Source organism: Cydia strobilella, chromosome 5 (genome assembly GCF_947568885.1).
Source record: "Cydia strobilella chromosome 5, ilCydStro3.1, whole genome shotgun sequence".
In the NCBI taxonomy this organism is placed as follows: domain Eukaryota; kingdom Metazoa; phylum Arthropoda; class Insecta; order Lepidoptera; family Tortricidae; genus Cydia; species Cydia strobilella.
Genome location: NC_086045.1, coordinates 16,932,882 through 16,954,812, shown reverse-complemented (window position 1 = coordinate 16,954,812; position 21,931 = coordinate 16,932,882). Strand labels below are relative to the sequence as shown.

At 46.4% G+C, this 21,931-nt stretch overlaps 3 protein-coding genes across 3 annotated transcripts in view; 2 read left to right on the top strand and 1 right to left on the bottom strand.

Moving 5' to 3' along the window:
- The window catches only part of LOC134741530 (uncharacterized oxidoreductase YrbE-like), a 445,968-nt gene that overhangs the window by 302,641 nt on the left and 121,396 nt on the right, over window positions 1-21,931 (top strand). The gene's annotated exons all lie outside the window — the stretch shown is intronic.
- LOC134741550 (large ribosomal subunit protein uL22m) overlaps window positions 1-21,931 on the top strand; it is a 115,336-nt gene that overhangs the window by 52,629 nt on the left and 40,776 nt on the right. The gene's annotated exons all lie outside the window — the stretch shown is intronic.
- LOC134741562 (97 kDa heat shock protein) overlaps window positions 8,367-21,931 on the bottom strand; it is a 29,776-nt gene continuing 16,211 nt past the window's right edge. Inside the window, exons 12-15 of the mRNA XM_063674388.1 lie at window positions 20,677-20,886; window positions 16,891-17,033; window positions 16,111-16,279; window positions 8,367-12,836 (exon numbers count right to left, since the gene is read on the bottom strand). Of these exons, the coding sequence (XP_063530458.1) occupies window positions 12,699-12,836; window positions 16,111-16,279; window positions 16,891-17,033; window positions 20,677-20,886 (660 nt within the window). The 3' untranslated portion in view covers window positions 8,367-12,698. The remainder of the gene's footprint in view (window positions 12,837-16,110; window positions 16,280-16,890; window positions 17,034-20,676; window positions 20,887-21,931) is intronic.

Below are 21,931 nucleotides of genomic sequence, written 5' to 3'. Positions count from 1 at the left end.
CTCGGAGCTAGCACTCACAACACTAAAGCATTTGTTAAAATAATTATTCGCCTAATTTAGTTGTTTTTTGTATTGCTACTGCAAAAATATAATATTAATACGTAGCATTGGATTAAAAATAATAAAAAAATATGATACCGTTTTAAATGGCAGGCATCCAGTTTTTCATTAATTGCCTAGTAGTTGGTCTATTGCCTTATCGCATTCACCTTAGTAGGTGAATGTCTACTAGTATAGACTATGAGTAGGTATACCTACATGGGTGTTGTCTGCTGTCTCTACGCGCATTCCATTATACCAATATACAGATGGAGGCGGCATCCGATGGGAGGGCCTTTTTTTAATGAGGGCTAACGCGTATGAATTCGCTGCTAGGGGCGCTAGTGTGGATGGTGGTCTTCGCAAAGTTCGAAATGTCAAATGTCACTTCAATGACCACCATCAACAGAGGTTCCAACTGGTGAGCAAAAAAACGATAGCCCTCATTCCATGTTTAAAGAAGATAAGTGTAGGCTCTCTAGAATGAATGTCTATACAAAATCGTTCCTCACAAATTCAGACTATAGGGTACATGCATGAACTATAGGGGCCGCACACTCCGCACAGGACCCGATGTTTATTGGCGCGAAGTGTAAATGTCTAGTTTAAGCTTCCAATGCAAATTCTTTTACAGTACATATGGTGCAACTTTCTCGCACTAGTGCGTAAAAGAGCACTTTTCGTGCATATGTCGAAAGTTTAAAGGGCCATATGTACTGTAAAACGTTGTACGATACACGTGCGAATAGGTAATTCGCAACTCGTGTCGATTTAAAACACTCCCTGCGGTCGTGTTTTAATTTATCGCCACTCGTTTCGAATTTCCTCTTTTCCGCACTTGTATCGTAAATAACTATTTGTGTGCAAATAAATGATTATGATTAATGTACAAGATGGCAGACCCTTCAACGCGCACGACCCCTATTGCCATCCATTTTGATAATTTTTGTTCGGCGAGGTTCGGCGCTTATACCTAGTTTCGGGTTCCGCAGCGCCATCTATTTAACAGAAGTTTAGTTATTTGGAAGCATGTCTCAGATCTCTTAATAGACCTGTACCAATAACTTCTGAGGTTATAAGAATATTAATGTTGCTTATTTTTTATATATAGTTTCCAGACCATATACTAAACCTAAAAATAATATTTTGTGTCATCCTAGGTATTTGCTTAGGTAGAAATTTAGGTATTTCTTTTTTCAATCAGCATTCTGTAAAAAAAATATTAGAGACGAAATTCTTTGTTTCCCTGTAAAGGCAAAGTGGCTTCCGACGTACACACGCATTTTGTGTCATTTTCATCCACGGGTATAATGGCATTTAATAAATACCTAATATTGATCCTAAAACGCCTAAAAAAATATTAGAGTCGGTAAGTGAAGTGTTGTACTTTACAGAACATTGTTATGTGTTATTCAAACAAATCTGTGTCAAATTCATCCACCGCTTTTATTAAAAAAAATTTTTTTTCTAATTAACACCCTGTATCTGCCACAAAAAAAAATTCATATTATTAAGTTTACGTCTACAATATTATAATACCACATTGAGACATCATTCATAATTTGGGTCATTTTGATCCACGGTTTTTTTACTATCTGGCAAAATAAAACTCAATTGAGCAAGAAGGGCGTGCGCGGGGAAGGGTACCTACGCGGATGGGGTGCTTATTATACTTGCCGCAATATCAGCTTGCGACTGAGATCTTAATACTATCTCCTTTACCCTTGTTAAGACCAACCAAGAGTGAAAGAGATGGCATTATGAGCTGTCTCGCCACTTAGTTTTGCGATACAGTGTATTTATTTCATTCGGAGGCATAATTACATTGTCTTATCAATCTTACCGTAGTAGGTATATAAATATAATTAAAAATAAACTGTAGGCTGCATGCACTCCTCATACTGACCAACATTTGTGACGTTCCTAATCAAAAGGTACCACTTTCTCTGACAGGTTATTTGTATAAAGATATAATCAAATTTCGTCTTTATGGTAAACAACAAAGTGGTACCTACCTTTTGATTGAGAATGTCACATCAGCTACTTAAAAATTACTTTTGTTTCGATTTTTAGTAGACTAAGTTTATTTTAAGACGCAATTTATTGTGATTTTCGTTATTTTTAAGCGTGGCAAGCAACATTAATTACAATGATGATGATGTTCATTAAATACAATATTTTTTCATACTATACTGAACTGTCACCCTATACATGAGAATGAACAGCGCCCTCTTGACAATGATCATATATTACTGGTCAGGCTTTAATATGTGTCATAATTTAGTAAAGTCTCCTTTGTGGATTCTAAGTTTCCGAGTTACAGCAGTTTAGTGAAAGCGTTTTTTTTAAATATAAATTAAGGGTTGAATAAAGAGGAAAGAAAATTTGATTATTTTTGCGCTACGACGCACGGTTTAGGAGATACAGCCCTATAAAGTTTTTTTTTTATTGTTTTTTTTTTTTTTTTTCTTTTTTTTCTTTTTTACATTGTGTTTTTTGTATATTACTTTGGGGTTTCATAAAGGGGAACGAAAATTTAATTATTTTTGCGCTACGACGCATGGTTTAGGAGATCAAGCCCTATAAAAAAATATCTCTTTTTTTGCGTTTTTTTTGTATAAATTAATGGTTACATGAAGGGGACCGAAAAGTTGATTATTTTTGCGCTACGACGCACGGTTTAGGAGATACAGCCCTATATAGATTTTTTTCTTTTTCTTTTTTACGTTTTTAAATCTTAATTAAGGGCTTCTTAAGGGGAACGAAAATTTGATTATTTTTCGCTACCATGCACGGTTTAGGAGATACATCCCTAAAGTTTTTTTTTTGTTGTTTATTTTTTCTTTTTTTTGTCATTGCGTTTTTTGTTATTACTTTGGGGTTTCATAAAAGGGAACGAAAATTTTATTATTTTTGCGCTACGACACACGGTTTCGGAGATACAGCCCTATATAGTTTTTTTCTTTTTCTTTTTTACGTTTTTAAATCTTAATTAAGGGCTTCTTAAGGGGAACGAAAATTTGATTATTTTTCGCTACCATGCACGGTTTAGGAGATACATCCCAAAAGTTTTTTTTGTTGTTTTTTTTTTCTTTTTTTTGTCATTGCGTTTTTTGTTATTACTTTGGGGTTTCATAAAAGGGAACGAAAATTTTATTATTTTTGCGCTACGACACACGGTTTAGGAGATACAGCCCTAAAATTATTTTTTTTCTCTTTTTCTTTTTTGCGTTTTTAAATCTTAATTAGGGGCTTCTTAATGGGGAACGGATATTGATTATTTTTGCTCTACGATGCACGGTTTAGGAGATACAGCCCTATAAAGTTTTTTTGTTATTATTTTTTTCTTTTTTTTTCTTGTGTTTTTGTATATTATTTTGGGGCTTCATAAAGGGGAACGAAAATTTTATTATTTTTGCGCTACGATGCATGGTTTAGGAGATACAGCCCTATAAAGATTTTTTTTTTAATTTTGCGTTTTTTTTTAAATATAAATTATGGGTTGCATAAAGGGGAACGAAAATTTTATTGTTTTTGCGGTACCACGCACGGTTTAGGAGATACAGCTCTATAAAGTTTTTTTTCCTGGTTTTTTTTTGTTTTTTTTTTTAGTATTAATTACGGGTTTCTTAAAGGGGTTTTTTTTAATTATTTTTGCGCTACGACGCATGGTTTAAGAGATACAGCCCTATAATGATTTTTTTTAATTTTGCGTTTTTTTTTAAATATAAATTATGGGTTGCATAAAGGGGAACGAAAATTTTATTATTTTTGCGCCACCACGTACGGTTTAGGAGATATTATATCTATATATATATATATATAGCTATAATAGCTCTATAAAGTTTTTTTCCTGTTTTTTTTAAGTTTTAATTAAGTGTTTCTTAAGGGGAACGAAAATTTGATTATTTTTGTGCTACAATGCACGGTTTAGGAAATGCAGCTCTATAAAGATTTTTTCCTGTTTTTTTTTGTTTTTTTTTTTAAGTATTAATTAAGGGTTTCTTAAAGGGGAACGAAAAATTGATTATTTTTGCGCTACGAAGCACGATTTAGGAGATGCAGCCCTATGAAGATTTTTTTGTTTTTTTTTCATTGTGTTTTTTGTATATTAGTTAGGGGTTCCATAAAGGGGAACGAAAATTTGATTATTTTTGCGCTACGACGGTTTAGGAGATACAGCCCTAAAAAGTTTTTTTTGTTTTTTCTTATTGCGTTTTTTTAAATATAAATTAATGGTTACATAAACGGGACCGAAACGTTTATTTTTGCGCTACGACGCACGGTTTAGGAGATACAGCCATATAAACATTTTTTCCTCTTTTTTTTCTTTTTTGCGTTTTTAAATCTTAATTAGGGGCTTCTTAAAGGGGAGCGAAACTTTTATTATTTTTGCGCTACGACGCACGGTTTAGGAGATACAGCCCTGAAATGATTTTTTTCCTCTTTTTCTTTTTTGCGTTTTTCAATCTTAATTAGGGGTTTCTTAAAGGGTTTTTTTTTTAATTATTTTTGCGCTACGATGCACGGTGTAGGAGATACAGCCCTATAAAGTTTTTTTGTTATTTTTTTCTTTTTTTTCATTGTGTTTTTAGTATATTACTTTGGGGCTTCATAAAGGGGAACGAAATTTTTATTATTTTTGCGCTACGACGCATGGTTTAAGAGATACAGCCCTATAATGATTTTTTTAATTTTTTTTGCGTTTTTTTAAAAAATATAAATTATGAGTTGCATAAAGGGGAACGAAACTTTTATTATTTTTGCGCCACCACGCACGGTTTAGGAGATATTATATCTATATATATAGCTATAATAGCTCTATAAAGTTTTTTCCTGTTTTTTTTTAAGTTTTAATTAAGGGTTTCTTAACGGGAACGAAAATTTGATTATTTTTGTGCTACGATGCACGGTTTAGGAGATGCAGCCCTATAAAGATTTTTTTGTTTTTTTTTTTCATTGTGTTTTTTGTATATTAGTTAGGGGTTCCATAAAGGGGAACGAAAATTTGATTATTTTTGCGCTACGACGGTTTAGGAGATACAGCCCTAAAAAGTTTTTTTTGTTTTTTCTTATTGCGTTTTTTTAAATATAAATTAATGGTTACATAAACGGGACCGAAACGTTTATTTTTGCGCTACGACGCACGGTTTAGGAGATACAGCCATATAAAGATTTTTTCCTCTTTTTTTTCTTTTTTGCGTTTTTAAATCTTAATTAGGGGCTTCTTAAAGGGGAGCGAAACTTTGATTATTTTTGCGCTACGATGCACGATTTAGGAGATACAGCTAATACAGCCCTATAAAGATTTTGTTTCTTTTTTTCATTGTATTTTTCATGTATTACTTTTGGGTTACATAAAGGGGAACGTAAATTTTATTATTTTTGCGCTACGACGCATGGTTTAGGAGATACAGTCCTATATGTTTTTTTACAATGCATGTGCTCGAAAAGTGCGTTTCCTACGGAGCCATATCGTGCGGAAAGTACTGCTTTTCCGCACTAGTGCTTTTTGTTTTCAATTTTTTTTTTACAGTACATATGGTGCTACTTTCTCGCACTAGTGCGGAAAAGAGCACTTACCGTGCATATGTCGAAAGTTTAAAGGGCCATATGTACTGTAAAACGTACGATACACGTGCGAATAGGTAATTCGCAACTCGTGTCGATTTAAAACACTCCTTTTAATAATTAAACTTATTTGCCATGATATGTTTTTTTATTTACTCGCACAATGCATAGTAAAAAATTGTATGATACACGTGCGTAAAGATGATTTCCGCACTTGTTGCATAAATAGCAATTTTTTTTATCAAAGAATGAAAGAAAGTCACGGTATTAATAACCAAATTTTACTTTAGTGGTACCTTTTCCCTATCACTGTCACAAATGTATGCGGCGTTCACGTAAACGCGATATTTTTAAGATTTCCCTGCGCAATGTTGCCAGCTCGCTCGCAAATCAAACATTGTACAATATCTATAAGTTTTAAATAGGTAAAAGATAATTCGACGCATTCTTTGCTTGCTTGTTGCTTGTTGTTGTGTTGTTTGCGTAACTTCTTTGAATAAGTTGCGTTAATTTGGCGCACAGGCGAAGTAAACATGCGTTGCGTACGGCAAGGTCACGCCGCGGCCCCACCCTGCACGGCCTCCGTTGCCCATTCAGACCGCCCGCTAGCTTCGTTTGAACGCAAATAATATTTTTGTAATATTTGTTTATGCAGTGGATGCAAGTGACACAAATTCATACATCTTATTTATCCCGCATTTCAAATTAATAAGATGTAAACTCTAATATCTTTAATATTCTTTTGTAACGGTGACAGCCTGTTACAACAAAATCATTAAATATCTTATGAAGCTATGCCTTAATAAGACACAAAATCATTTAATGGACCTATTTAAACGATTAAATTCGACCTAAGTAATTTTTTTTAACTCTAATTTTTTTTTTGTGTCATTTAGAATATTATGACATAGTATCAGATTGCAGTGGACGTAATTGACACAAACTATGTTTTCACACTAAAAACACTATCCTAAATGCAACACAGTTACATGTTTTCTCTCGAATATTTTTTTCTCCAAAATAATTCAAAATAAAAAATAATTACCACAAAATAACAAATTACTAGAAAAGCAAATTATATATATGACACAAAACAAAATGTAAGATTTACATCTTAACAAAGTATTCATAAGCGAAAACAGAATTGACTTTAATATTTTTATAACCTAGGGGTCAAAATATAGCCAGCGGTACAGGTCTATAAGGCAGAATTGTTGCAAAAGTGATCGCTTTTAGCTTTAAATAATAGTTCCTAATCTCTCCGGTGGCGCTAGTTAGGCTCTGGGACATAAGGCAATAAATAACCCGACCAAATTACGTAGGTTGTTTTTGGTAGTATTTCGGTGTATGGTGGCGCCGCCTAATTACTGTTTTTTGATGGACACTTTTCATACATAGAGATTTGGCTCCTTTATATAGTCTCCATGCTCAGGGAGCTATTTCACCTGTCAATGTGTATTTGCGTCTCACATTTTGCTTTATGAGAGAGTGAGACGCAATGCACATTGGACAGGAGTAAACCACCCTCAGTTCCATTCATTTTTTCGACGCCTTAGATTTCTGGTTAAAATTACTCGACTTCCGTTCAATAGACGGCGCTGAATATTGGAGGAAAGCGATTTTGTATAATGGCAATGATAATGGGGTTGGCCGGTCAAAGTAGTATTAAGTAAATGGCGATGGCGCCAGCATAGCTTGCCCTGTCAATCCCTAGAATTGTGTCAAAATTTGGTATTTGTAATGGAATTTTATGCCCTGGGGTCAGAGTATAGCAAAAGGGGCCCCATTTTAGGACATAGAAATTTTTCATAAAAAAAAATTTTTTCTCATTTTTGCAACTTTTTTGATTAGAACTTTAAAGAACACATTAAAATAAGCATCTTTTATTGATTACAATTTTTTGATTAACTTGCCCGTTTAAGAACTACAGCGGTCCAAAGGGGGCGCATATGTCCCAGACGCTTTTTTCCCCAAAGAGTAATATTTCCGAGAACAAGCCCTTCTTACCCTGAGCCGACGGAGCCCCGCTACGCGGGGCTCCTATTTCTGGGCGGTTTGCCCTTCGGGCATCTGAAGCTACCTAACGAACCTAACCTACCTATCTATCGACTTAGTGTGACTATCGTGAAAACATTACTCTTTGGGGAAAAAAGCGACTGTGACATACGCGTGTGATTAAATTAACTACTGAAAAAATTAACGCCTGGTTAAAAAGCAGAATGGAGAAAAACGTTATTTTTTTTCATCGTAAATTTTCTAAGTGTCTGGCTCCTTAGTAATCCCATGGCCGAACTCGCAACTTCAGATCGCTCTAGTTCCTAAATGATCAAGTTTATAAAAAAACTTCTCTCAATAAAAGAGGCTTATTTTAATGATTACTTGAAAATAAAAAAATAAAAAGGAGCAAAAATGCAAAAAAAAAATTTTGCTCGTAAATTTTCTAAGTCCTAAAATCGGGCCCCTTTTGCTATACCCCAACCGTCTTATCTGTGTATTGTCACTGGCCTGTATCTGTTTTTTTCCCCAATAGAGAAAATAAATAATAATAAGCTATGATGGCGCCATCTATGCAAACCTTTGACAGTTGCCAACCTCATTGTCTGCTTGTTTTATTCGTCCAAGGTGCGACTGTATAAAGAAGGTGGTATTTTAGACTAATTGACCAATAAGCAGGACGTAGCGTTACCATAAGTATAGCAGTTTGATAGCAGCAAGTACTACAACCACAAAGGTTTAAGGAAATAAAACAGAGTAAGTATTGTTAAATCATTCATTTACTAAGCTCTTAACATTCAAAATGCACAAAATAATATATAATGGTTGAACCATTTGCTAGAATGTAAATAATAGGCCAATGGACCTTTTCCAGTGTGTTACATTGATAATGTTAAGTTAAAAATACTTTAAGCACACATTCAAACATACCCGTGCTAGCATTCTTTTTTTTAATAGGATCACCTAAACATTTTGTAGGCGGGTTGTATAGTGAGAATATTCTTATTGCGAATATTGAGATAAAAAAACATCTATCTCACCAAAACCAAAAAGGAAAAGAAGACGTCCCTTCTCGGCGTTTAAAAGAGTTTAAAAGACGTCAGACTAATTTGCTCCAAATCCCAGTGTTTAGCAACTATAGTATTAAGAAAAAGTACTGCGTTTTGTCACACTATTAAATGCTGTGCATTTATCACAATATCATCACGTAGTGTTATATCTTATGCCATGTGTATAAAACAAAAGTTAAACCGCCTTAAACTAATGAAAGCAGCGGGCGCAGCATGGTTCCATTTTTATTGCCTGTCACTTTCGCACTTACAATACTTGTTAGAACGTGACAGGCATGGTGACAAGCGATAAAAATGCGACCGTTCTACCGCCGCTGATTTGTTTGAAGCAAACATAGATATAACTCCGTAATAGATGGATACGATACGATGGGTACGATGCGGAAAACGTGCCTCGAAAATCAAGAAAATTTGATTCTCGATCAGATGGCGCCACTACCTTTGGCCTACTCTCGTATAGATGGCGTTGACGGTTTCATTTGTTATTTAACAATTTTAACGCATATCAGTGAAAGAATATGGGTCAAAATAATTAATGCAAATATTGCAAATAAAAAAAATCATTTATCCATATATAAATAATTTTTTGATATTTTGTTTCAATCGTGCGTCGATAGATGGCAGTGAATTTACTGTGGCTTCAAAATTTACTATGACAGTACCGCTCTATACTATTATATCCTCTTTGGTTTGAAGTGACAAATTAGAGGGTTTCACAACGTACATATAACGGGTACACAGTACACGGCTACTCGCAACGCGTCAATAATACGACAACTCATATTGATAAATTATTTTAAGGTAGGTACTGGTTTTATTTTTGACACGTCAAAGCTCCCATGTATCCAACTTTGTTGGGTGTGGAAGGAAAAGTCCAATTGACAAAATAATGACTATTATTTCATCACAGAAATAACCACAATAATAAGGATTAAAAAAATAAATGCTATGAGGCCTATGAGACACAACGAATTTGAATCCTGCGAGCGTATGATGATTCTATGTATAATTAAAATTAAAACGTTCTTAGAAGTTGGACAAATTAAAGTAGATAGTAATATAATGCTTTTGTTGATGATGTGACCATCATCTCTTGTTTGTGTACATTGTCCAAGAGTCACTCCATCTATAATTGACTGGTATGTTCAAACTATAGAAGGCTGGGATTGTTCCACTCTTAATAAAAATAGGCTTTATTCTACATTAACATTTTTTTTTAAATAAAACCCAACACATTGTAAATAAATGCGAGAATTTACATACATGCTTAGCATCTTAAGAAAATAATGAAGCCATGTGACTTGTTCATTCAAATTTTACGTTTAATTTAAATTAGTCATAGAGTACATAGCCAAAGTTATTATTTTAAAGAAAGTTACCTATACCTATAACATGGTTATTACGTAACTTTGTAAATGTTTTTGTCAAATATGAATTGTAAAGTAAATACGAAGCCGTAATTTTCAATGCAGCGTCAGGCTATAAAAGTATTCTCGGTGATTACCATTTGAACAAATGCACTTGATTATTCCACGAGAACGCCAGTCACCATTAAATTGCGTGTTTCGATTTATTCATGATGAAAATTGAAGTGGTTTACCTCTAGTCTCTCGTATTATCCCATTCGTTATATCAAAGATAGATATAACTCCGTAATAGATGGATGCAGTCTAAGGAAAAAACGTGCCTCGAAAATAACGTAAATTTGATTCTCGATCAGATGGCGATACTACCTTTGGCCTACTCTCGTATAGAGGGCGTTGACGGTTTCGTTTGTTATTTAACAATTTTAACGCATATCAGTGAAAGAACATGGGTCAAAATCATATAAAATAATTAATGAAAATAAAAAAGTTATTTATCCATATTTAAATACATTTTATCGTATTTTTATAAATCTTCATTTTTAGTATTAGAGTGTGTCGATAGATGGCAGTGAATTTACTATGGTTACAAAATTTACTATGACAGTACCGCTCTATCCTTATAGATATCCTCTTTGGTTATATTTACGCTTAAAGTTACATCATGAATACAAAAACACGCATGTCATGGCGACTCACGTAACTTTTTTCGTGGAATGACCTTGGTTAAAAGGAAATCTAAAGCCAGTACTGATTGGAAAAGCTGCGTTGGGGGTGTGCGGGATTTTTTAAATCAACCAATATCAATTTCATATCCATTAAATCCAGTTACATTTTTAAGTTAAAAACATTAACTAAATAAAATTACGCTAAACGATATTTAGTGCATATTATACAATACCTCACTTTCCAAATCTTTAATAACAATCTCACAATCAACAACGTAATCATTAATCAGACGAGCGGACTGCAAAATAACGGTACAAAAGACATTCATTCACAATTTAAAATTAATCATATTAATGGTTAATGCTATTCAGCGTTGCTTCAAATCTAATTATTATTACTGTAAAATCGTGTTAGCCATCGACCTCCAACAGAAGGGCATAACGGCAAAAATACCCTACGTAGACTCGCTCTTTTAATGGAGGCTCCACCAAACATAAAATTTGCGGTCGGCTAACAAAATAAATATTTTTTACTTTGAATTTACTTCAGTGGCTATGTTGCGAGCCGAAACCTGCCCGATACATATAATATCACATATCTGACCTAACAACATACAAGTGAATCGTTAACGTTTCACCCGCGCTGTCGTAACCGCAGTCTAGTAGGTCGCTGCTCGACATCCGTGATGATACAGAATTGGTCCTTGTAAACCTTAAAGGGGCCCACTGACTATTCGAAACTGGACTCGACCTGTTTATTAAATTCTATATTTTTGTAATGTACAAGTTTATTATCAAGACAGACTCCATTTTAATTTATAGATATACAATTTCGCTAACTTTACTAATTTAGAACAACGCGGATGTTGAAAAAATGCTCTTTAGTAATATAATACAATTACATAATACATACAGCCCATACATACAGCGTTCCTAAATCGATTCCAATTAGATAGTATCGAGTCAATAATTTAAGCTCTAGACATTTATTAGAAATATTAAGCGACACGTGTTCATATAGACAAGTAATATTTTCCGCAAGTTATCGAAGGATGTCGATTATGGATTTTTTCAACAGAAAAAGCACAGTCACATCGAAACATTTAAAAAGACGAGTCGTCAGGTGTTTGCCATAACCGACAGTGATAGGTCCTATAATAGTACAGCGGCCAGATGGCCTAAAACACCATTCGATGTGACTGGACAAGTATACTCAAATAGAGATATCAAAATAGAGATTTGTGTGACAATGTGTGTAAATGTGATTTAATATGTGTTCAAACCGCGAAAGTTTAAAACGTTTTATAATAATTTGTTAGACCAAGTAGTGAAAATGTTAGAGTATGTTATATATTTGTAATCTACTCACAAAGCCCTTTCATTTGGTACCCCACATGGTATGTTTAAAAGAAAAAAGTTTAAAACTTTGTACTGCCGATATTGTGACGTCACAGTTATCCCCCCCACACTCTTAGAAAGTGACAAGTTGTTATTTCGTACTCAGTAGAGTCTACCGAACACAACGATACCACTTGTCGGTAGTATACTGTCCAGTCACATCGAATGGTGTTTTAGGCCATCTGGCCGCTGTACTATAACGCTCACGCATCGCATCAGAACTAAATCTTAAAATAGTGACGCATTAGGTACGCTGGCGCAGCGACCCGCGCTGCGGCCACCGGGGAGTCCAATATCTTGGATTAAGACCTAATGTGATGCCAACGCCCCATCACTACAACTAAAAGGAGTCGTACTAGTATCCTCTCGCAGATGTTATATTTGCATAGTGGGACATCGGTTAATAGGTACTCAAACCGCTTTTCTCTGAAGTGCCCCCCGTGAATGCGGTACGGTTTAAATTGTGGGTAAATGTAACATCGTCAAGGTGATAATGAATATGTGAGCCTTAAATAATTTCATAATATATTCACGATGAACAGTCACGAGTCGTGAGTAGGTGTCGCTGGAGCGTCGTAGGGTGGGGGGGGTGTTCACTCAACGTCCATCTGGTCAGCCGCGGGGGCGGCCTCGGGCGCGGGCGCCTGGCCGTCGCCGGTGGAGGCCGGCGGCGGGGACTTCTCCTTGGGCTTCAGTTTGTTGAGGATCGGATTCACGGTGCTCTCGAAGTTCTGAAAGACAATTTTTCAATAAGTACTGTCAAAGTATTTGGTAGTGGTGTACGTTTTGAAAAACTCAGGCTGCGGTCTTCTCGTCTCGCCGCCGCCGCCTCCGACACCGTAGCCATGTCGGCGTCCGTCAGGTGGCTGTATTAGAGACAGTGTCCCGTACCTGTCGCTCCTGGCGGATCTGGTGCGTGGTGTGGTGCGGCGGCACGTGCCGGGGCGTGCGCTGCAGCGCCTGGCGCGCCGCCTCCACCCACGCCAGCGCCGCCGCCGCCGCCTCCGACACCGTAGCCATGTCGGCGTCCGTCAGGTGGCTGTATTAGAGACAGTGTCCCGTACCTGTCGCTCCTGGCGGATCTGGTGCGTGGTGTGGTGCGGCGGCACGTGCCGGGGCGTGCGCTGCAGCGCCTGGCGCGCCGCCTCCACCCACGCCAGCGCCGCCGCCGCCGCCTCCGACACCGTAGCCATGTCGGCGTCCGTCAGGTGGCTGTATTAGAGACAGTGTCCCGTACCTGTCGCTCCTGGCGGATCTGGTGCGTGGTGTGGTGCGGCGGCACGTGCCGGGGCGTGCGCTGCAGCGCCTGGCGCGCCGCCTCCACCCACGCCAGCGCCGCCGCCGCCGCCTCCGACACCGTAGCCATGTCGGCGTCCGTCAGGTGGCTGTATTAGAGACAGTGTCCCGTACCTGTCGCTCCTGGCGGATCTGGTGCGTGGTGTGGTGCGGCGGCACGTGCCGGGGCGTGCGCTGCAGCGCCTGGCGCGCCGCCTCCACCCACGCCAGCGCCGCCGCCGCCGCCTCCGACACCGTAGCCATGTCGGCGTCCGTCAGGTGGCTGTATTAGAGACAGTGTCCCGTACCTGTCGCTCCTGGCGGATCTGGTGCGTGGTGTGGTGCGGCGGCACGTGCCGGGGCGTGCGCTGCAGCGCCTGGCGCGCCGCCTCCACCCACGCCAGCGCCGCCGCCGCCGCCTCCGACACCGTAGCCATGTCGGCGTCCGTCAGGTGGCTGTATTAGAGACAGTGTCCCGTACCTGTCGCTCCTGGCGGATCTGGTGCGTGGTGTGGTGCGGCGGCACGTGCCGGGGCGTGCGCTGCAGCGCCTGGCGCGCCGCCTCCACCCACGCCAGCGCCGCCGCCGCCGCCTCCGACACCGTAGCCATGTCGGCGTCCGTCAGGTGGCTGTATTAGAGACAGTGTCCCGTACCTGTCGCTCCTGGCGGATCTGGTGCGTGGTGTGGTGCGGCGGCACGTGCCGGGGCGTGCGCTGCAGCGCCTGGCGCGCCGCCTCCACCCACGCCAGCGCCGCCGCCGCCGCCTCCGACACCGTAGCCATGTCGGCGTCCGTCAGGTGGCTGTATTAGAGACAGTGTCCCGTACCTGTCGCTCCTGGCGGATCTGGTGCGTGGTGTGGTGCGGCGGCACGTGCCGGGGCGTGCGCTGCAGCGCCTGGCGCGCCGCCTCCACCCACGCCAGCGCCGCCGCCGCCGCCTCCGACACCGTAGCCATGTCGGCGTCCGTCAGGTGGCTGTATTAGAGACAGTGTCCCGTACCTGTCGCTCCTGGCGGATCTGGTGCGTGGTGTGGTGCGGCGGCACGTGCCGGGGCGTGCGCTGCAGCGCCTGGCGCGCCGCCTCCACCCACGCCAGCGCCGCCGCCGCCGCCTCCGACACCGTAGCCATGTCGGCTTCCGACAGGTGGCTGTATTAGAGACAGTGTCCCGTACCTGTCGCTCCTGGCGGATCTGGTGCGTGGTGTGGTGCGGCGGCACGTGCCGGGGCGTGCGCTGCAGCGCCTGGCGCGCCGCCTCCACCCACGCCAGCGCCGCCGCCGCCGCCTCCGACACCGTAGCCATGTCGGCGTCCGTCAGGTGGCTGTATTAGAGACAGTGTCCCGTACCTGTCGCTCCTGGCGGATCTGGTGCGTGGTGTGGTGCGGCGGCACGTGCCGGGGCGTGCGCTGCAGCGCCTGGCGCGCCGCCTCCACCCACGCCAGCGCCGCCGCCGCCGCCTCCGACACCGTAGCCATGTCGGCGTCCGTCAGGTGGCTGTATTAGAGACAGTGTCCCGTACCTGTCGCTCCTGGCGGATCTGGTGCGTGGTGTGGTGCGGCGGCACGTGCCGGGGCGTGCGCTGCAGCGCCTGGCGCGCCGCCTCCACCCACGCCAGCGCCGCCGCCGCCGCCTCCGACACCGTAGCCATGTCGGCGTCCGTCAGGTGGCTGTATTAGAGACAGTGTCCCGTACCTGTCGCTCCTGGCGGATCTGGTGCGTGGTGTGGTGCGGCGGCACGTGCCGGGGCGTGCGCTGCAGCGCCTGGCGCGCCGCCTCCACCCACGCCAGCGCCGCCGCCGCCGCCTCCGACACCGTAGCCATGTCGGCGTCCGTCAGGTGGCTGTATTAGAGACAGTGTCCCGTACCTGTCGCTCCTGGCGGATCTGGTGCGTGGTGTGGTGCGGCGGCACGTGCCGGGGCGTGCGCTGCAGCGCCTGGCGCGCCGCCTCCACCCACGCCAGCGCCGCCGCCGCCGCCTCCGACACCGTAGCCATGTCGGCGTCCGTCAGGTGGCTGTATTAGAGACAGTGTCCCGTACCTGTCGCTCCTGGCGGATCTGGTGCGTGGTGTGGTGCGGCGGCACGTGCCGGGGCGTGCGCTGCAGCGCCTGGCGCGCCGCCTCCACCCACGCCAGCGCCGCCGCCGCCGCCTCCGACACCGTAGCCATGTCGGCGTCCGTCAGGTGGCTGTATTAGAGACAGTGTCCCGTACCTGTCGCTCCTGGCGGATCTGGTGCGTGGTGTGGTGCGGCGGCACGTGCCGGGGCGTGCGCTGCAGCGCCTGGCGCGCCGCCTCCACCCACGCCAGCGCCGCCGCCGCCGCCTCCGACACCGTAGCCATGTCGGCGTCCGTCAGGTGGCTGTATTAGAGACAGTGTCCCGTACCTGTCGCTCCTGGCGGATCTGGTGCGTGGTGTGGTGCGGCGGCACGTGCCGGGGCGTGCGCTGCAGCGCCTGGCGCGCCGCCTCCACCCACGCCAGCGCCGCCGCCGCCGCCTCCGACACCGTAGCCATGTCGGCGTCCGTCAGGTGGCTGTATTAGAGACAGTGTCCCGTACCTGTCGCTCCTGGCGGATCTGGTGCGTGGTGTGGTGCGGCGGCACGTGCCGGGGCGTGCGCTGCAGCGCCTGGCGCGCCGCCTCCACCCACGCCAGCGCCGCCGCCGCCGCCTCCGACACCGTAGCCATGTCGGCGTCCGTCAGGTGGCTGTATTAGAGACAGTGTCCCGTACCTGTCGCTCCTGGCGGATCTGGTGCGTGGTGTGGTGCGGCGGCACGTGCCGGGGCGTGCGCTGCAGCGCCTGGCGCGCCGCCTCCACCCACGCCAGCGCCGCCGCCGCCGCCTCCGACACCGTAGCCATGTCGGCTTCCGACAGGTGGCTGTATTTCGCGTCACCCGATCTAAGAGAATAAAAATGATTATTTTCACCACACCAGCTGGTAAAGGTTCTCTTTGTACTTAAAAAACTGATCAGAAAGTTGCATTTTATCCACAAGAATGACAAAGTAATATAATATAATAAGTGAAAGTGACGTCATGAAAAAGTTATGTACACCCTTGGATTGTCAGTGTCATTTTTTTTTTTTGTAAACGTTGATAATCGTTTGTCCCTATCCGTCATTTTGACATTTCCGTATGTTAGGAAGAGGCAAAATTTAACAGAGCTTTGTAAGTGGTTGCAAAGTTTAATGAATATGAGATTAAATAAATAACTGTTACTTGTACAAGTCATACTATTTGAGGAGATAAATGGAGCAAAATTGTAACACTATGGCACCCTAGAGGACATAAAAGAAACAGAGGTAGGCAATTAAATTTAAAAGATGGTCCTATGAAATCGAAGACATGGCTGGACTAAAACATGGACCAGATTAGTGCAAAATAAGGAAGAGTGGAGAAGATTAGGGGAGATTTTGCCCAAAGGCACACAGAATCGGTTATCGTAGATTAAGGAAAACTGGATATAGTATAAAAAAATGAATTTCTGATATAAGGCTATAAATATAAATACTTGTACAAGTCGACGGCCTTCTTGGCGAGCTGTATGGCGAGCGAGTAGTCGTCGAGCGCGCCGGGCCGCAGCTCGCACTCCAGGCGCCGCTGCTTGATGGGCTCGCCCTCCGTGCGCAGCTCCGTCAGCTTGTCCACGTACACCTGCACCAACCAAATGCTGTGCTTATGACCATCTAATACAAACATCTCTGCTAATTCACGTCACGTAGCTCCTCTGTATATCTGTCACCTTTTCACGGCTTCACTACGCAACTTTGAGATAGCTACAGGATGGACCTATGTCTACTTTTTAAAGACCAAATCCTACTCGGGCAGAGCAATAGGCACAGTTAGTTGTTGACTTCTACTTGTGTACAATTTGTATCATCCAAAGTACCGCCTCACCAGAAGCATAAACGGGCCGATTTTTATTATGGTAAAAAACTAAAAATCGGCCCAAATAGCAAGCAATTATCCAGAAAAAGACTAATTAGTTCTCAATATACAATAATTAACATATAATCCACACATTTTAGTTTCGTAAAATTCTCCCTCCTTCTAAAATATCTAAATAGATTTGGGCCGGGCCGAATTCGACTCTATTATATAAACGAACGGTGGAATGATCCCAGTCTGTACCTGTCTGTTCTGGTCCTCGCCCTCCTCGTAGAGCCAGGCCTCGACGAACTTTTGCAGCGCCTCGCCCTCGCCCAGCTTGCCGCGCAGCTCGTACACGTACTGATCCCAGTCTGTACCTGACTGTTCTGGTCCTCGCCCTCCTCGTAGAGCCAGGCTTCGAGCGCGGCCACGAGGCGCGCGCGCTGCGCCGGCCTCACGAACTCGTGCAGCGCCTCGCCCTCGCCCAGCTTGCCGCGCAGCTCGTACACGTACTGATCCCCGTCTGTACCTGTCTGTTCTGGTCCTCGCCCTCCTCGTAGAGCCAGGCCTCGGGCGCGTCGAGCGCGGCCACGAGGCGCGTGCGCTGCGCCGGCTCCACGAACTCGTGCAGCGCCTCGCCCTCGCCCAGCTTGCCGCGCAGCTCGTACACGTACTGATCCCCGTCTGTAGCTGTCTGTTCTGGTCCTCGCCCTCCTCGTAGAGCCAGGCCTCGGGCGCGTCGAGCGCGGCCACGAGGCGCGTGCGCTGCGCCGGCTCCACGAACTCGTGCAGCGCCTCGCCCTCGCCCAGCTTGCCGCGCAGCTCGTACACGTACTGATCCCCGTCTGTACCTGTCTGTTCTGGTCCTCGCCCTCCTCGTAGAGCCAGGCCTCGAGCGCGTCGAGCGCGGCCACGAGGCGCGTGCGCTGCGCCGGCCTCACGAACTCGTGCAGCGCCTCGCCCTCGCCCAGCTTGCCGCGCAGCTCGTACACGTACTGATCCCCGTCTGTAGCTGTCTGTTCTGGTCCTCGCCCTCCTCGTAGAGCCAGGCCTCGGGCGCGTCGAGCGCGGCCACGAGGCGCGTGCGCTGCGCCGGCTCCACGAACTCGTGCAGCGCCTCGCCCTCGCCCAGCTTGCCGCGCAGCTCGTACACGTACTGATCCCCGTCTGTAGCTGTCTGTTCTGGTCCTCGCCCTCCTCGTAGAGCCAGGCCTCGGGCGCGTCGAGCGCGGCCACGAGGCGCGTGCGCTGCGCCGGCTCCACGAACTCGTGCAGCGCCTCGCCCTCGCCCAGCTTGCCGCGCAGCTCGTACACGTACTGATCCCCGTCTGTACCTGTCTGTTCTGGTCCTCGCCCTCCTCGTAGAGCCAGGCCTCGAGCGCGTCGAGCGCGGCCACGAGGCGCGTGCGCTGCGCCGGCTCCACGAACTCGTGCAGCGCCTCGCCCTCGCCCAGCTTGCCGCGCAGCTCGTACACGTACTGATCCCCGTCTGTACCTGTCTGTTCTGGTCCTCGCCCTCCTCGTAGAGCCAGGCCTCGAGCGCGTCGAGCGCGGCCACGAGGCGCGTGCGCTGCGCCGGCTCCACGAACTCGTGCAGCGCCTCGCCCTCGCCCAGCTTGCCGCGCAGCTCGTACACGTACTGATCCCCGTCTGTAGCTGTCTGTTCTGGTCCTCGCCCTCCTCGTAGAGCCAGGCCTCGGGCGCGTCGAGCGCGGCCACGAGGCGCGTGCGCTGCGCCGGCTCCACGAACTCGTGCAGCGCCTCGCCCTCGCCCAGCTTGCCGCGCAGCTCGTACACGTACTGATCCCCGTCTGTACCTGTCTGTTCTGGTCCTCGCCCTCCTCGTAGAGCCAGGCCTCGAGCGCGTCGAGCGCGGCCACGAGGCGCGTGCGCTGCGCCGGCTCCACGAACTCGTGCAGCGCCTCGCCCTCGCCCAGCTTGCCGCGCAGCTCGTACACGTACTGATCCCCGTCTGTACCTGTCTGTTCTGGTCCTCGCCCTCCTCGTAGAGCCAGGCCTCGAGCGCGTCGAGCGCGGCCACGAGGCGCGTGCGCTGCGCCGGCTCCACGAACTCGTGCAGCGCCTCGCCCTCGCCCAGCTTGCCGCGCAGCTCGTACACGTACTGATCCCCGTCTGTAGCTGTCTGTTCTGGTCCTCGCCCTCCTCGTAGAGCCAGGCCTCGGGCGCGTCGAGCGCGGCCACGAGGCGCGTGCGCTGCGCCGGCTCCACGAACTCGTGCAGCGCCTCGCCCTCGCCCAGCTTGCCGCGCAGCTCGTACACGTACTGATCCCCGTCTGTACCTGTCTGTTCTGGTCCTCGCCCTCCTCGTAGAGCCAGGCCTCGAGCGCGTCGAGCGCGGCCACGAGGCGCGTGCGCTGCGCCGGCTCCACGAACTCGTGCAGCGCCTCGCCCTCGCCCAGCTTGCCGCGCAGCTCGTACACGTACTGATCCCCGTCTGTACCTGTCTGTTCTGGTCCTCGCCCTCCTCGTAGAGCCAGGCCTCGAGCGCGTCGAGCGCGGCCACGAGGCGCGTGCGCTGCGCCGGCTCCACGAACTCGTGCAGCGCCTCGCCCTCGCCCAGCTTGCCGCGCAGCTCGTACACGTACTGATCCCCGTCTGTAGCTGTCTGTTCTGGTCCTCGCCCTCCTCGTAGAGCCAGGCCTCGGGCGCGTCGAGCGCGGCCACGAGGCGCGTGCGCTGCGCCGGCTCCACGAACTCGTGCAGCGCCTCGCCCTCGCCCAGCTTGCCGCGCAGCTCGTACACGTACTGATCCCCGTCTGTACCTGTCTGTTCTGGTCCTCGCCCTCCTCGTAGAGCCAGGCCTCGAGCGCGTCGAGCGCGGCCACGAGGCGCGTGCGCTGCGCCGGCTCCACGAACTCGTGCAGCGCCTCGCCCTCGCCCAGCTTGCCGCGCAGCTCGTACACGTACTGATCCCCGTCTGTACCTGTCTGTTCTGGTCCTCGCCCTCCTCGTAGAGCCAGGCCTCGAGCGCGTCGAGCGCGGCCACGAGGCGCGTGCGCTGCGCCGGCTCCACGAACTCGTGCAGCGCCTCGCCCTCGCCCAGCTTGCCGCGCAGCTCGTACACGTACTGATCCCCGTCTGTACCTGTCTGTTCTGGTCCTCGCCCTCCTCGTAGAGCCAGGCCTCGAGCGCGTCGAGCGCGGCCACGAGGCGCGTGCGCTGCGCCGGCTCCACGAACTCGTGCAGCGCCTCGCCCTCGCCCAGCTTGCCGCGCAGCTCGTACACGTACTGATCCCCGTCTGTACCTGTCTGTTCTGGTCCTCGCCCTCCTCGTAGAGCCAGGCCTCGAGCGCGTCGAGCGCGGCCACGAGGCGCGTGCGCTGCGCCGGCTCCACGAACTCGTGCAGCGCCTCGCCCTCGCCCAGCTTGCCGCGCAGCTCGTACACGTACTGATCCCCGTCTGTACCTGTCTGTTCTGGTCCTCGCCCTCCTCGTAGAGCCAGGCCTCGAGCGCGTCGAGCGCGGCCACGAGGCGCGTGCGCTGCGCCGGCTCCACGAACTCGTGCAGCGCCTCGCCCTCGCCCAGCTTGCCGCGCAGCTCGTACACGTACTCCTCCAGCGCGTTGCGCGCATCCGCGCGCTCCTTCTCCTGTCGGTCCTGCGCCTGCATCTTGCCCTGAGGGGGACCGATGTGAGGGAAAACTTTTAAATAGGGTAAGGAAAATTCAATATATTATACTCTGGCAAGCCAGCTTTGTCACTGGAAAAAAGGAGGCAAATTTAAAAATGTAGGCGCGAATGATCAATTCACATGCAAATTTTGAATTACGCGCCTGTTTCTAATGACAAAGTTGGCTGGCTAGAACATACTCGTAATTCACATAAACTCTCAGTAACATCGAGCTTCTATATGGCAGAAAACTTTATTTTTATCATTACTAAGGACGTAAAAAGACAGAAGTTTACCTGACATAACAACGCGCCCTGTTTCTAACATTTTCTTTAATTGTAAAAATAATTTGTTTTACTTTTTAAGAGCCCGTAGTCGATTTGAAAACGCGCGAAGATACGACTTTTACACAGTAACCGAACGCCGGCCGCTGCTTGAAATAACGCGACCGCCTAAACAATATTGATACTTTCGCAACATTATGCGTCACTTTATAACTTTAATTAGGTTAAAATAAAACTTTCGGTAAATTTGATATAATCGTTTATTACTCTTAACAATTTACCTATGTATTCATATAATACATACAAATTATATAGCATGATGATAATGATTTGCATTAAGGCAATATCTTATATATATATATATAATACTCGCGTTATCCCAGCCTTTTTGCCACGGCTCATGGAAGTCTGCTGGGGTCCGCTTGGCAACTAATCCCAAGAATTGGCGTAGGCACTAGTTTTTACGAAAGCGACTGCCATCTGACTTTCCAACGTTCCAACCCAGAGGGGAAACTAGCCTTTTGTTGAAATTTGGTATACAGATAGTTTGAATCCCGGGGAAGGACATAGAATACTTTTTATTCAAGAACTCACCCTTTAAGGGGGTGGAAATTTGTATGGGGAATCAATAAACGCTGAACCGATTAAGATGAAATGAGGTATGGACATAGTTTGAGTCCTGGGGAAGGACATAGGATAGGTTTTACCCCAGAAACGGGGGGGGGGGGGGGGGGGGTTAATGGAAATTTGTATGGGATCCAATAAAA